At 41.0% G+C, this 16,908-nt stretch overlaps 1 protein-coding gene across 5 annotated transcripts in view; it reads left to right on the top strand.

Moving 5' to 3' along the window:
• Nucleotides 1–16,908, top strand: part of RAB3GAP1 (RAB3 GTPase activating protein catalytic subunit 1) — a 115,359-nt gene that overhangs the window by 43,038 nt on the left and 55,413 nt on the right. For all 5 annotated transcript variants that reach the window (XM_080670640.1, XM_080670639.1, XM_080670638.1 and 2 more), the window contains exons 4-7: nt 8,154–8,286; nt 9,121–9,199; nt 13,939–14,058; nt 14,745–14,910. In XM_080670640.1, coding sequence (XP_080526766.1) covers nt 8,154–8,286; nt 9,121–9,199; nt 13,939–14,058; nt 14,745–14,910 — 498 coding nt within the window. The remainder of the gene's footprint in view (nt 1–8,153; nt 8,287–9,120; nt 9,200–13,938; nt 14,059–14,744; nt 14,911–16,908) is intronic.

The following is a 16,908-nucleotide window of genomic DNA, read 5'->3' as shown; positions in this document are numbered from 1 at the left end:
ATGAACAATTTTGTGAACATATGCTTTGATTTTTTAAAATTTACTATGTTCTTAGGAGTAGAATTGCTAGGTCTTATGTTTAATTTTTAGAAACTGCTAAACTATTTTCTAAAGTGGTTGTACCATTTTATATTCAAATGTATGAGATGTTAATTTGCTCCACATTCTCTCTGACACTTAGCATTGTCAGTGTTTTAATCATCCTACTAGAGGCCCGGTGCACGAAATTCATGCACCAGGGGGTGGGGCTCCCTTCAGCCCAGCCTGCACTCTCTTGCAGTCCGGGACCTCTTGGACATCCCTCTCTCAATCCGGGACTGCTGGCTCCTAACCACTTGCTTGCCTGCCTGATTTCCCCTAACTGTTCACCTGCCTGCCTAATCACCCCTAACCACCTCTGCCTCAGCCCCCGCTGCCACGGTTTCATCCAGAAGGACGTCCGGAAGGTCATTTGGCTGTCCAGTCTAATTAGCATATTACGCTTTTATTATTATAGATTGGATGTGAAGTATTTTATAGTGGTTTAAGTTTGCATTTCACAAATGCCTACCGATACCTAGTATCAAATAACTCATCTTAGTAAACTGTATCTACCATTCATAGCTTCTTTTGCTAAGTGTCTAAAACTTTCCTCAATTAAAAAAATTGGATTGTTTTTTAAATTATCCTCATATATCCAGTTGTTTTTCAGGTATATATATTTTGAATGTTTTCTCCAGTAGCTTTTGATAAGCATAATTATCTATATCTATAAAAGGCTAAGTGACTGCCCGACCGTCTGACCGGTAGCTATATCGTGCAATGATCACCAGGGTGCAGATGCTCCAACCAGTAGCTATGATGCGCACTGACCACCAGGGGGCAGACGCTCAACACAGGAGCTGCCGAGCTGTGATGATTTGGCAGCGGCGGTTCTCGAAATCCGGGACCCCTCAGGGGATGTTGGAGAGCCAGTTTCAGCCCAATCTCCACAGGCCAGGCCGAGGGACCCCACCTGCCAGAGGGTCCCCGCTCACTCTGCAGACGCCCTTCAAGCCACAGGGCCACCCCAGGTGTGGCTGGCTGGGGAGGGACTGCGGGAGGTTGGCTCCAGGGCATGTCTGGCACGGCCCGTCTCGCCCAGTCCCACCCTGCCGGCCACCTTCTAATTAATTTCCGTTCAATGTGCATGAATCCAGGCACCGGGCCTCTAGTATTTTAATAAAGTTCCTTTTCTCAATTTAAAATTTTTACTATTAGTACCTTTTGTTTCCTATCAAAAGATTCTTTGCCTGTCTCAGTGTGGTGAAGATATTCTCTTGTGTGTTCTTCCATGTGATTATCTTATTATTCCAGAACCATTTATTGAAAAGACCACCCTTTCTCTGCTGAATTGCAGTGGCTCCTCTGTTGTAAAATGAAGTATATGTGTGAATGTATTTCTGGACAATTGTATTTTATTGATCCATTTGTCTTTATGCAAATGCTATAGTGTCTTAATTATTGTAGCAAAGTAAATCTTAAAATCAGGTAGTATATTTTTCAGCAAAATTAAAATCAGGTAGTATATTTTTCATCATTTAACTATTCTTGGTCCTATGAGTTTTCATATTAGTTATAGAATCAGCTTGTTAGTTTCTACAAAATGCCTGCTGGGATTTTGACTAGGATTGTGTTTAATTTATAGATTAATTTGGGGAGATTTAATTGACAGCTTCATAGTGTTGTGTCTTCCAATCTATGTACACGATACATCTCTCAGACCTATATCTTTCAGCAACATTTTGAAGTATTTTTAGGTAGAGTTCTTGCTCATCTTTCCTTAAGTTTATTCAGAGATATTTGATTTATTTTTGATGTTATAAGTGGTATTTTAAAAAATTTTCATTTCCAAGTGCTTGCCACTGGTATATAAAAGTACACATAGTATTTGTGTATTGACCTTGAATTCCACAACTTCATAAACTCAACAGTTAGTTTTAGTAGTTTGTAGATTTTGTTGAATATTTTTTGTATATAATCAAGTCATCTGTGGTTGCTGACGGTTTTATTTCTTTCCGATTTATATGCTTGTTTCTTTTTATTATCTGATTGGAGCCCTCAGAGGTTATTTTTGATGAATTACTAGATTAGTTTTGAATTGGAGTTGTCATTTCTGGTTTTAATCAGAAATGTACATCATACTGGAATTTGGTGTCAAAAGATCCTATATAATAAAGAGGGAATATGCTAATTGACCATCACTCCGTCACAAAGATGGCTGCACCCACAGCTGAGGCCAAGTTCCCATAAGGAGCCTTAACGAGCAATCAGAAGGGACCTGAGGCTACACACTCCCCTGCCCCTGTGGGGCTTGACAGGGGACCTCAGGCCAGGTCCCCCACCCAGCAGGGCTAGACAGGGGATCTCAGGCCGTGCCCCTCACCTGTCAGGGCTTGACAGGTGTATGTACCTCAGGCCGAGACCCACACCCAGCAGGGCTTGACAGGGGACCTCAAGGTGCGCTTCCCGTCCTGGTGCTGGGACCTCAGGCTGCTCCTCCCGCCCCAGCGCCAGGCCTGGGGACTTCAGGCCGCGCCCCCCACCCCACAGGGCTTGACAGGGGACCTCAGGCCACATCCCCCACCCTGCGGGGCTTGATGGGGGACCTCAAGGTGCGGTTCCCATCCTGGTGCTGGGCTAGGGGACCTCAGGCTGTGCCCCCCACCAGGTGGGGCTTGACAGGGGACTTCAGGCTGCGCCCCCCACCCTGGCACCAGGCCGGGGGACCTCAGGCTGTGCCCTCCTGCCTGGTGAGGCTTGACAGGGGACCTCAGGCCGTGCTCCCCACCCAGTGGGGCTTTATGGGGAACCTCAAGGTGCACCCCCAGTGCTGGGTTGGGGGAACTCAGGCCGCACCCTGCGCCCAGCGGGGCTTGACAGGGGATCTGAGGCTGCACCCCCCTGCCAGTGGGGCTTGACAGGGGACCTGAGGCTGCACCCCCCCTGCCGGTGGGGCTTGATGGGGGACCTGAGACTGTGTCCCCCCCTGCCTGGTGAGGCTTGACAGGGGACCTCAGGCCATGTCCCCTACCTGGCAGGGCTTGACGGGGGACCTCAAGGCACGTCCCCCCGTCCTGGCACCGGGCCAGGGGACCTGAGGCTACGCCCCTGCCCGGCGGGGCTTGACAAGGGTGGGACTGGCTGGGTCTGGATCTTGCCCAGTGCAGAGGGGTGGCCGTTTCTGGTTCTCACGCGATTTTGAGGCACATGTGGGTGGGCGGGGACTTGACTCTGGGTCCCGTGGTGCACCCCAGACTGTGACAGGAGGAAGGTTTTCATATACATTTTACTAATTTTCTTTCATCTCTGACACTTCTATTATAGAGAAAGGGCAAATAGCAATATTAAATTATTTCCTCTAATTAATCCCCTTTTAATGTGCACAAATTTCGTGCACCGGGCCACTAGTTATATCACAATTGAATTGAAGGAGGGAGGTTAGAATGTTGCTTTTAGTTGAGCTAAATTATCTTAAAAAGTCTGTTTTGGAGATAAAATCTGGATTTCTTGTTGATTACAACCAAATTTTCCTTGAGATAGCTGTTGGTAAGGTTGACTGCAGTACCCAGAATCCAGGGTTAGGACTAGCATATACACATAAAAAGAATATTTCAGCTTTCCTTCAGGCTTGAAAAAGGCATTCACCTCTCATTTTCTGGACTTATCCTTTTTCTTTGTTTTAGCCTTAACTTTGTTATAGTAGGCATTTCTTCTAGCAAACCAAGCTCTTCTGTATATGATTATATTGCTCATTTCAATTTGAAGCTTTTGGTATGGGCTATATATGTCTTAATTTCACACAGGTTAACCTAAATTTAAGGAAACCCAACATGTACATGTCATACATGATGATTATTCTAATGAAAAGATTGATATTTGATGTATTTAATAAGATAACTTTAGGACATTTAAAATATGATTTAACTCAATTCAGAACTGTAAATGCCTTGCCAGGAACACACAGAACATTTGGGTGTTTTACATTAGGTATAGTTATGAAAACACTTTGTAAAAGCTCAGTAACTCAGCATTACTGCTTATATATTTTCTATCTAGTTTGGGACTATCTGTGCTGGGATGCTATTTCCTGCTTCCTAATGATGCTATGCTGCAATGACTATCTGCCTCTACAGTGGAAAGAATAGCTAAGGGAGATTGGAGGCCCCATGAGAAAAATTCCTTTTTATGGTTATGTTGCATAAGTAAGGTTGCTTTTTAAGACTTTTAATTAAAATGTTTTCCAAAAAAAATTGCTGTTTACAAAATAAATGAACAAATAAAATAGAAACAGATTCATAGACACAGAGATCAGACTGATGGTTGCCAGAGGGGAAGGAGTTCAGGGGACTAGGTGAAAAAGATGAAGGGATTAAGAAAAACACATTGGTAGTTACAAAATAGTCATGAGGTGCAGCATAAGGAATATAGTCAATAATATTGTAGTAACTATGTATAGTGCCAGGTGGGTACTTTAAATATTGGGGGGACCATATTGTAAAGTATATGATTGCCTAACCACTATGCTATACATCCAAAACAAATACAAAATAATATTGGGTGGAAGAACCAAGATGACAGCTTAAGAAAGCAACTGTACTTGCCTCTCACAACCACATCAAAATTACAACTAAAATACAGAACACCATCATTCAGAAACACCTGAAATCTGGCTGAATGGAAGTCCTACAACTAGAGAAGTAAAGAAGAAAGCACACTGATACTGGTAGGAGGGATGGAGGCACGGAATGGGCTGGCACCCACATGTGCTGCTTTTGGCTCAGGAGGGAGATTGTCTCTGCGGAGGCCACCTGTGAGGGGCAAAGGGTCCCAGCCTCACACCAGCCTCCCAGCCCAGGGTTCCAGAGCTGGGAAGAGAAGTTGCCATTAACTACGGACTATAAAAACTAGTGGGGATTGGGGCTGAGTGACACGGAGGCTGCTAGAGACCCAGGTGTTCCTTTTAAAGGGCTGGTGCACCAACTGAACTTAAAAGATCCCACTTCCTCTGAGCTCCAGTGCCAGGGTGAGGCTCTGGGGACCCAGACACATACGAGGAGGAATTGGATTGTCTGGCATCAGGGCAGGAAATCGGGCAGCTTTCTCCCAGATGGAAGTGCTCACAGGGGTCATTGTTTATGTGCTGGTACCTCCTCTGTGGCAGGACTGACTGGCCGCCATATCTGTTTGCTCTGCCCTGGTGATTCCCTGAGATCCCACCTCATCCAATTTGCAGCCCCACCCACTCATTTGCAGTGGTTTTTGCATATGAATGTCTGTCCTTGCTGAGGCTTCAGACTTTCCTAAGATCTCTCAAACAAGCTGCAGTTGGGTCAGTGTGCCCCAAACCTAACAATAAAAGGCCCAAGGCCCTGCACTAGCATGAGCCTGCCTTGCTTCATAGCTGGGCCTTACCTGGGCATCTCCAAGCCCAATCCAAATAACTCCTGCAAGGTGGCCCCATGCAGTGGCTGACTTTGTGCCTCCCTAGAGGCCCTAGAGCCAGTGCACCTGGTGGACAGCTTCAGACCATAGCAGATTACAACTCTACACATCCATAAGTGACACACTCAAGGGGAAGACTCAGTGAGCACTAAAGCCCCACTGAAGCAAGTCCATAGGGGTGTCTCCAGCACAGCATCTCTCCCACTGTAGCTGCAGTTGGTGCTCACAGACAAATGGCCTGGAGGTCAACTCCTCCCAGTGACACAAACAGCAATCAAGGGTCAACAGCAAGACTGTTTACACAGCCCACACAGGGACATACCTAGAGTGCCCAGCTCAGGTGACTGGGGAGGCTGAGCCACTGGGCCCTACAGGACACCTACTACACAAGGCCACTCTACCAATTCTGGGAGACATAGTAGCTCTACGTAATTAATACACAGAAACAAATACAAGGAAGAAGCCAAAATGGGGAGACAACATATCAGAAATGAAAGAAATGGAAGCAAGCAAACTTTTGGATACAGAGTTCAAATCCATGGTTATAAGGTTACTCAAGGATCTTCTTGAGACTTTCAAGGATCTTAGTGAGAAAGTTAAAGACATGAAAAAGGACCAGTCAGAAATTAAGCATACACTAACTGAAATAAATAATAATTTACAGGGAATCAACAGTAGAGTAGAGGATTCTGAGAATCAAGTCAACGATTTGGAATATGAGGAAGCAAAAAAATACCCAAATAGAAGAGCAAAAAGATAAAAGAATCCAAAAATATGAAGATAGTGTAAGGAGCCTCTGGGACAACTTCAAGCGTACCAACATTCACATTATAAGAGTGCCAGAAGGAGATGAGAGAGAGCAAGATATTGAAAACCTATTTGAAGAAATAATGGCAGAATGCTTCCCCTACCTGGTGAAAGAAATAGACTTACAAGTCCAGGAAGCACAGAGAGTCCCAAACAAGAGGAATCCAAAGAGGCCCACACCAAGACACAGCATAATTAAAATGCCTGGGGTTAAAAACAGAGAATCTTAAAAGCAGCAAGAGAAAAACAGTTACCTACAAAGGGTTGCCCATATGACTCAGCTGATTTCTCAACAGAAACTTTGCAGGCCAGAAGAGAGTGGTAAGAAATATTCAAAGTGATGAATATCAAGGACCTACAATCAAGATTACCCAGCAAAGCTCTCATTTAGAATTGAGGGTCAGATAAAGAGCTTCACAAACAAGAAAAAGCTAAAGGAGTTCATTACCACCAAACCAGTATTACATAAAATGTTGAAGTGTATTCTGGGAGAAGGGAAATGGGAAGGGGAAGGGAAAGCTATAAAAACTATGAACAATAAAATGGCAACAAATACATATCTATCAACAATTGAATCTAAAAATCAAAGTAAACAATCTAATGAACATAATCAACTGATAAATAAAATAGAATCAGAGGTATGGAAGCATGGAACAGACTGATGAATCTCAAAGGGAAGGGGGATGGGGGCAGGAAGAGATTGTAACCAAAGATCTTACCTATGGACACAGATAGTAGGGTGGTGAAGGCTTGGGATGGGGTGGGAACCAGGTGGAGATGGGCAAGGGGAAGGTAAGTGGGACATCTGTAATATTCTCAACAATAAAGATTTTTTTAAATAAAAATAAAACATTGAATGTAAACTGTAATTTAAAAATTTTTAAAAATAAAGTATAAACAAAATTCAAAAACAAATTGCTATTTAAATGGAAATATTTGAATGCCAAAGCTTAATAAAGAAGCTTGCAAAACCTGTTAAGCTAATTTATTACTGATGTCACATCACTTAAATTGATTTTACAAACTGCTTTTTTATGAAGCAATTTCTATGTTCCATAATGCTGTGTGCTGTAGTGATGTTATTTGATTTGAGATTTTATAAAAGTATATTTTATTGCCATGTACTTTCTAATTTATAAAATTTTATCATTTTTTGTTAAAAGTAACTCAGGGATTCTGCTATTGGTAGAAAGGTGGGGTTTTTTCTTGCATGTGAAGAGGCATGGGATTTATTGTATATTTATGATTTTTAAAAATTCTTTATTGTTTAAAGTATTACATATATTACATATGTCTTCCTTTTCCCCCATTGACCTCTCCCCAGCCACCCCCACCCCCATCATATACCCTTATTCCCCTAGTGTCTGTTATGCTTATATGCATGCATACAAGTCTTTTGATTGATCTCTTACCACCACCACCCTAGATATTTATGATCCTATATAATAAAGAGCTAATATGCTAATTAGACCTGATGGCTGAACGACCTTCCGGAACAATGGGGGCGGGGCCAAGAGGCAGCCGGGCGGCAAGGGCCAAGCCCCTTGCACGAATTTCGTGCATTAGCCCTCTAGTTTTATATAGAGACCCACCTCACAAAAAGTACTTGAAAGTAATAATTTTGTAAGTTCCTTAATAGTTTATATTCTAGGGAATTTTTTAAAAGGAACATTGATAAATCATTTATAAAATAACTTCCTCTTTATTTTATTCACTTACATATTTTTCCTTTTTCTTTAATTGTGTGGAAGATACCGGATGAAACTTTTAGATTAGTTGGCAGGAAAAGGGAAAAAAATTCCTGTGGTTAATAAACATAATGGTAGCTATTGAATACTTTAATGTTCTTTCCCCCCCCCCCCTCCTCTTATTGTTAAATACAGGGTATATTTACTTCTGGCACATGGGAAGAGAAATCAGATGAAATTTTCTTTGCTGACTTCAAATTCTCAGTTACTCATCATTATCTTGTACAAGAATCCATTGATAAAGAAGGAAAGGATGAAGTACTAGAAGGTAGGCTTTTTTTAATACGTATTTTAAACTCTTGTAGGATTGATTGTCATTTTGAATAAGAATTTAGTTCTCTTGATTGTATCCTCTGGATATGTTTTACATATGCATAGTTGTTTCACCAGAGCATCTGAAGTAGAAGTGATCTTTTCAGAGGAAGAATCACAGCATCATTTAAAAATTAATTAAATCAGCAAATATTTATTGAGTGCCTACCATGTGCTAGTTACTGTGCTAAGTCCATTTGAACCCAAACTTAAATTTATGTTTCAGTAGGGGAGATAAGGTTTATAGGTAAGTAACAGTAATTAATAGGAGGTAGAAAGTGCCATCCAAAAGCATAGATAAAGTTCTCCTAGAGTTCAGAGGAGAAAGGATTGCTTTTAATTGGGAAAGATCAGAGAAGGTGTTATGGAGAATTAGGCAACTACTACCTGGCCCATGCTAGATATTCAATAAATGTGCTTATAGTTATTTATAGGTCAAATCACCAAAATCTTCGTCCTGAGATATGCTAGTATATAACTGTGAGTGAGTAGGGTATTAAAAACATATAAATTTTGGAGCTGTCAGTCAAAAATACCCTTTATTCATTTAGAAAATAAATATGCAGGATGTGTGTTAAAGTTTTTCTGGTCAGTTAAGGACATTTTGCTAAGAGAGAGAAAGACATTCCTCTTCCTCCAAATCTAAGTGCTAGCCCTAGATTTAAATCTTTAAGCAATTGCAAAACTACATGGACTAGCAAGACATGTTCTATAATATTTCTTTAATCATATTACAAAATTCTGCCTTAGGATGAACAGTTAACTTTTTCATTATCTAATGTTTTTGTAGATGTTCTTCCACAGTCTATGCAAGATTTGCTGTGTATGAATAATGACTTTCCTCCAAGAGCACATTGCCTGGTAAGATGGTAGGTATACATTTTATTCAGAACTTTTAGGAAATGTGTTGGGGAGGCCCCAAGACTGCCCAGGTTCGATGATTTGGTAGGAGGACCCTCAGGACTCAGCATATAGCTGCCCTTACTGCTATGACTTATTACAGTGACAGCATGCAAAGCAAAATCAGCAAAAGGAAAAGGTGCTTGAGACTAAGTTTGTAGACAGTACAAGTGTTTAAGAGTCCTTTCCTAGTGGAGTCACACAGTACATACTTAATTCCCTTAGCACCAGGTTGTGACAACATATGAAATGTTGCTTACCAAGGAAGCTTGTTAGAGGCTCTGCTCTCAGGGTTTTTAATTGAGGGTGGCACCTTCTGACTGAAAAATAACAAAATTTCAGACTCCCAGAAGGAAGCAGGTGTTCAGTATAAACTACATTGTTTGTATAAACATTTTAGGCACAGTAACTCTTACCAGTTAGAGCAGAAGTGAGAAACCTCCCTAAATCCAAGTTCCCAGGTGCCAGCAAAGGTAGGCCTTGCAAGTAGATTATCCTAAGGATAGCAGTTACTGGCCTGCTGTTAACTCTTTTCTGCACAGTATGTATCATATCTAGGGTAGTATCTAACCTAATTCTGATGATTAGTATAGAACACTTAAATACCATAGAAAAGTTAACATATATTGTTGGAAATGGAATTGAAAAAAAAATGTTGATCTCAGTTACATGATAACATCAAAGCTCTAAATTATAAATGTGACACATTAATAAAAAGGCACATCACATTTAAAAGGGCTTTATCTTTTTTAGTAATTCAAAGTATGTCTGAATTTTATTTCGGAGGGAGTGGCATTAAAACACACCATCACCAAAATGGTCCAAGTATGAGCCATAGTCAAGAAAGGAGACCTGGTAAAGGGAATTTATATACTGGTTTTAAATTATTCTGTTGGTGTGAGTTGGTCTTTTAATTTTTTTATTAAAGAATTTCTAAGAAAGGGGAAATGATAACATCTGTGTTCCTTTTTTGTTCATTCCATTGTAATTACTATAGTAAGCAGATTATGTGGCACACTAAAAAATAAATTATTTGCAAGTGCAAATAAACTGGATATTGTTTCATAAATACTGTTATTTTAGTATGATATTTTAAAAACTTTGAACTTAAACAATTTAAACAACTATAAAAGGAATTCAATAAATTATCCATTTAATTTAATCAGAAGAATCCCCTGATCTTTAAATGGATAATTTAAATGTGAATATATACATTAACATGACAAAATACTGTATATTGGATGGCAGCATGTTCTTATAGAGCAGGGGTGGGGAACCTTTTTTCCGCCAAGGGCCATTGAATATTTATAACATCATTTGCTTAATATAAATTTATGTTGCTATGAAAAAGTGCATAGATTTATTGAATTTCGAGACCCGCTTGCAATTGCCTTGGAAGGGCCAGACCAAATGATTTTGTGGGCCTTACACGGCCCTCAGGCCAGACGGTCCCCACCCCTGTTATAGAGCAAGACTTTCATTCGACATTAACTGAACACCTACTGTTTGGCCAGACACTGAATTATACAAACCTATGTTTAATTTCTAGTTTAAGTACTTATTATGTTGTCAACTTAAGGCAAGTTACTTAATTTCTCTGTGTTAGTTTCTACATTGGTAAAGTCAGCATAATAAATAACATGCACCTTAAGGGTATTCGTGAGGATTTAATAATATAATGGCAGATAGTGTGTTTATCAGAATCTCAATGCCATCATGTAATTTCTGTTAAGCTTTTTAAAAAAATGTTTTTATTGATTTCACAGAGGAAGGGAGAGGGAGAAAGAGATAGAAACATCAGTGATGATAGAGAATCATTGATCAGCTGCCTCCTGCAAGCCCCCTCCTGGGGATGGAGCCCGCAACCCAGGCATGTGCCCTGACCGGAATCAAACCGTGGGTGTATGTCTGGATGCTATTGGTTTCTGTAGTTTTAATAATAAGTATTTAGCTACTGTGACTCCTCCAAGTTTATTCTTCCTTTTCAGTGTCATTTTGGCTCCCTCACTTTTCCATTTACATTTTAGAATTTGTTTGTCTTTATGTACAAAAAGTCCCGGTGGAATTTTGATTGGAATTGTTTTAGATTTCTAGATAAGTTTGGGGAAAATTGAATCATTACTATGCTGAGTCTTCCATTTTATGAACTTGGTTATCATTGGTCTCTCCAAATTTTTAGATTTTATTTGATTTCTTTCATCAGTGTCTTAGTTTTCAGCATACAGATCCTGGATATGTTTTGTTAGATTTATTTTAATGCTATTATTTTTACAAATTCATCTAGTTGTTGCTAGTATGTAGAAATAGGACTGATTTTTGTGCATTGACCTTATATCCAATGACATTACTAGATTGCTTTTCTATGAATATTGTAATGTCTTTAGGGTTTTCCATCTAAACAATCATGCTGTCTTTGAATAGGGTTTTATTTATTTTTTAAGTCTCTGTGTCTAAACCGACAGTCGGACATCCCTCTCACAATCTGGGACTGCTGGCTCCTAACTGCTTACCTGCCTTCCTGCCTGCCTGTTTGCCCCCAACTGCTCCCCCCCACCGCCGGCCTGGTTGCCCCCAACTCGCCCCCCCCCACCGGCCTGGTCACCCCCAACTGCCCCCCCCACCCCGGCTGGCCTGGTCACCTCCAACTGCCCTCCCTTGCCAGCCTGACCACCCCTAACTGCCCTCCCCTGCCAGCCTGATCACCACTAACCACCTCTGCCTCGGCCCCTGCCACAGTGGCTTTGTCCAGAAGGACGTCCAGAAGATGTCCGGTCTAATTAGCATATTACCCTTTATACACACACACACACACACACACACACACACACACTAGAGGCCTGTTGCACAAATTTGTGCACAGGTGGTGTCCGATCGGCTGGGCTGACTTGGGGGAGGGGCCACGGGCAGTTTGCTGGCTGGCCCGGACCCCTGGTCGAACTCCCGGTCTAGGGGACAATTTGCATATTAGCTTTGTATTATGTAGGATATATACAGTATGTATATATACATATATATTATAATCTTATTTGAAGATAGGGTTGGTACATGGACAGATAAAATATTTCTGGAAGAAGAACCAGCAAACTGTTGACAGTGGTTTCATTCTAGTGTTGGGGTGGCACAGGGAAATGTTCTCTTGTTTTCTGTCTTCCAAAGACATTTAAAAAAAACACCTATTTTTCAAGACCTTTAGAGCTTAAAATTCACAGCTCTGGGCTCCTTCCAGTATTTGATGCTGCTTCTACATAACTAATTTTGAGGAGGGTAGAGGTGAGGTAAGAAGACAAAATGAATTTTTGTATCTGAACAATAAACAGGTTATGGGTTGGACTATTTAGGAAGATTTTATTTACTGCCATTTGGAGGATGTCTTGAGGAGAATGTTTATAAAAACTAGAGGCCCGGTGCATGAATTCAGGCATGGGTGGGGTCCCTTGGGGTGGCCTGCAGAGTACGGGCCCCAGCTTGCACCCCCAGCCTCGCAGCCCTGCAGCCCTACCTGACACCCCGCCTTGGCTTGGTGCCACCCCCTCACCTGCTCTACAACCCTGCCTCCAGGGCGATTGATTGGGGCCGGGCCCCCTGCCCAGCTCCCTCAGTGCCTAGGAGCTGGGTGGTGGCCCCACCCCCCACCGCTGCTGTTGGTCACCGTCTGCAGGACAATCAGCAGGGCGATCAGGCCCCCACTCACACCTGCCTTGACCTGGTGCCGCCCATTCAACTGCTTCACCATCCTGCCACGGTCCTGCTCTCATCAGGGTGCATTGGGGCCAGCAGCGCCTCCACTGCCACCCGCTGCCAGCACCGTGTCACTGATGCCCACCATGTTCCGCGCCGCCCCCTGGTGGTCAGCACACATCATAGCGAGCGGTCAAACTACCGCCCAAGGGGACAATTTGCATATTAGGCTTTTATTATATAGGATAAGCATCCACAACTCTTTGCATATCTAGAGTTTAAATAAATTAGGCAATGAGTAATGCCTTTCATAATCTTTTTTTAAAAAATTATTAAATACATATTGAGGAGAGTCTAGGACAGGAATTTTCAATAAGCAAGATCACCAACTTGAACTTCCATGTTTGTAAAGTTTGGCTGCAAATTTGTGGTTTTTAAAGGCATTTTTAAAGCAAATAAATAAATTTTCATTATTATAAAGTACCATAGCAAGAATAAACTATTTTCTGATACTATTGTCATCTACCTAATGTGTTATTAAATAAAAGAATAAAGAATTTCTTTAATTATGATACTTAAGTTAACCATTTGTCTCTTTGAAATAGCACAAGTGTATCATGGCTTGTAATTATTTTACTGCCACTTAGGAATCATTCAAACTTTCTCTTTCTATGATAGTGGACTTAATGTTATCAGTTAATCAAAGCAAAATTTCAGTGCTAGCTTTCATGTTTCATTTTTAAAATTAAACTTTTAAAGCAAAACTGTTATTTATTTCCCTTGTGATTTCAGCACATTACTTCTAGTTTGTAGTAGAATGATGGAAGTATTTTACTAAATGAAGGAATTCTGATTGTAGGTTCAGTTGCCATTAAAAAAGAAAGAAAGAAACGCCTGTACTTCAAACCTGACTTGTTAAATTTTCTTAAGGGACTTTTTAAAAAATGTTTTTCAAATAATATATTTTTGTGTTCTGAAGTTTCCCCCTGTTTAATAGCAGTCATTCCTTTTTTTTTTTTTTTTTTTTAAGGTATGGACTGCGAGAGTTCGTGGTGCTCGCCCCTGCAGCAAACAGCGATGCTGTTCTCAGTGAATCTAAGTGCAATCTTCTTCTAAGTTCTGTGTCTATTGCTTTGGGAAACACTGGCTGGTAAGGGGACATTTTGAAAAATAGACAATAAGTTAAAAAACTATTTTTAATCATATTTTATGAAGGAAAATGGTTATCAAGTGTTAGGTTTTTTTTAATTATACTTGGGATTACTACTTGTACATTATTATACTTTTGGAATATTGTATATAAGACTAACTCAACAAAACCTTTAGGGAGAGCATTTATAAAGGGAAACGTACTGAAATACTCAATGAATGTTCAAAATGAAGAGTACTGTTTTTGTGCTTTGCTTCCAAATGTTTAGTGTATTTAAATTTTGTTACAAAATCTAATTTTAAAACTTGACAGCATTGCCTTGTTCAACCTCAGCTGGAAACATGCTCATCAAGTGACTCAATTTTTAATGTTCTCCACATGTCTGCAAATGACTGTGAAAGTGCTGCAAGTATTGATTTTGGGGTTACAAATAAATTTTGGCAAGTGGACTAATTTGCACGTAGGAAAATCTGTGAGTAGTAAGGATTAACTATATCTTCAAATGATAAAGTATATCATCATGAATGTTGGTTTAATTTGTATTATTTAGTACCTGTGAATCAAGTTTATGTATCATGACTTTGGAAAGGCTAATATATGATCATTTTTATTGAATAAAATTTTTATTCTACTTTTTAAAAAACTTTCAACCATTTAAAAATTCCTGTTTTAATTATGTCCTACAGCCAGGTGCCACTCTTTGTGCAAATTCATCACAAATGGCGAAGAATGTATGTGGGAGAATGTCAGGGTCCTGGTGTCCGAACTGATTTTGAAATGGTTCATCTTCGAAAAGTGCCAAATCAGTACACTCACTTATCGGGTCTGCTGGATATCTTCAAATCAAAGATTGTAAGTTGGCACTGATATTGTGAGTCTTTTCTGGAATCCAGATGAAAGTAGCAATTTGGTAATTTTATTGAATATATAGAAATATTTCTCTATAATATTGATAATGGAATTACTTAGAAGAAAGTAATTACAAATTACTGTCTTTTTAAAAAATTGTTTATTGATTTTTATAGAGAGAAACATTGATGTAAGAGCTAAACATCACTTGGCTGCCTCCTTTAAGCCCCTTATGGGGGATAAAGCCTGAAACCTGGGATGTGCCCTGACTGATAATCGAATAGAATATAAGACAGATTTATCTTAAAAATAAAATCAGCCCGGCTGGTGTGGCTCAATGGTTAAGTGTCAACCTATGAACCAAGAGGTCATGATTCAATTCCCAGTCAGTTCACATGCCCAGTTTGCAGGCTTGATCTCCAGTAGGGGGGCATGCAGGAGGCATTCCTGCCAAAAATGTTTATCATAAAACATAAGGAAATACCTGTATATTTCCAAAATGAGCCATATCTTGTAAAGAAACTGGCCTAGACTCTTCAAAAATGTCAGTTATCATAATAGGCAAAATAAAAATAGGGAGCTGCTTAGTTTAGAGGAGAATAAAAGCTAAATGGAATACATGATCCTTGATCAAAACAAAATAGCCAGCCTTAGCTGGTTTGCCTCAGTGGATAGAACATCGGCCTGTGGAGTGAAGAGTCCCAGGTTTGATTCAGGTCAAGGGCACATGCCCAGGTTGCGGGCTTGATTCCCAGTGCGGGGCATGCAGGAGGCAGCCAATCAATGATTCTCTCTCATCACTGATGCGTCTATCTCTCCCTCTCCCTTCCTCTCTGAAATCAATAAAAAAAATTTTAAAAAGAAAGAAAGAAATGCTGGCATACAGGAAATTACACATTGTATGCTCATGTCTATAAAAAAACACACACAAAATAGCCATAAGTGACACAATTGGGACAATTTTAATAATGACTATATATTAGAAATTGGCATTAATGTTAAACTTCTTGAGTGATAATTGTTTTATGATTGTGTATAGTTAAAGCTACCCAGTATGTAACTCTCCTATACTATCTTTATAAAAATTACTCTTTAACATCTACTTTAAGTGTCCCAGTGCTCTTATCTTTCACTGGCAATTGATTTCATTTTTACATATATCTAATTACTAGAGGCCCGGTGCATGAAATTCGTGCACATGGGGGGAGAAGGGGGTCCCCTCAGCCCAGCCTGCACCCTCCAATCTGGGACCCCTCGGGGATATCCAACTGCCGGTTTTGGCCCGATCCCAGGGATTGGGCCGAAACCAGCAGTCGGACATCCCTCTCACAATCCGGGACTGCTGGCTCCTAACTGCTCACCTGCCTGCCTGCCTATAGCCCCTAACTGCCCCCCCCCCTGCCAGCCTGATCACCCCTAACTGCCCCCCCCCACTGGCCTTGTCACCCCCAAATGCCCCCCCCCCACCAGCCTGGTTGCCCCTTAGTGCCCCTTCTGCCAGCCTGGTCACCCCTAACTGCCTCCTCCCCCACCAGTCTGGTTGCCCATCACTGCCCCCTCTGCCGGCCTGGTCACCCCTCACTGCCCCTCTTGCTGGCCTGGTCGACCCTCACTGCCCCCCAGCTGACCTGGTCACCCCATGCAGCCTGCTGGTCAGTCATTTGGTCGTCTCTCGCTAACCCTCCTGCCAACCTGGTCGCCCCACGCAGCCTGCTGGTCAGTCATTTGGTCATCCCTCACTAACCCCCCTGCTGGCCTTGTCGCCCCACACAGCCTGCTGTTCAGTTGTTACTGTGAGGGCATCGTGACCAATTTGCATATTACCTTTTTATTAGTATAGATTAGAAAAGACTTCCTTTTGGGTGGGAGCAGTTCTGCCCTCTGGAGTCACATAAAATTTAAGTTTAAATCCTCTTTTGCCACAATTCTCTAAAATATATATATATATATATTTCCTCACCTGAGGATATGTTTTTATTGATTTTGAGAGAGAAAGAGGAA

The sequence above is a fragment of the Plecotus auritus genome (genome assembly GCF_963455305.1).
Source record: "Plecotus auritus genome assembly, chromosome: 5".
NCBI classification, from domain to species: domain Eukaryota; kingdom Metazoa; phylum Chordata; class Mammalia; order Chiroptera; family Vespertilionidae; genus Plecotus; species Plecotus auritus.
The sequence above is the reverse complement of the archived record's forward strand: the minus strand, read 5'-3'. Positions and strand labels throughout refer to the sequence as shown.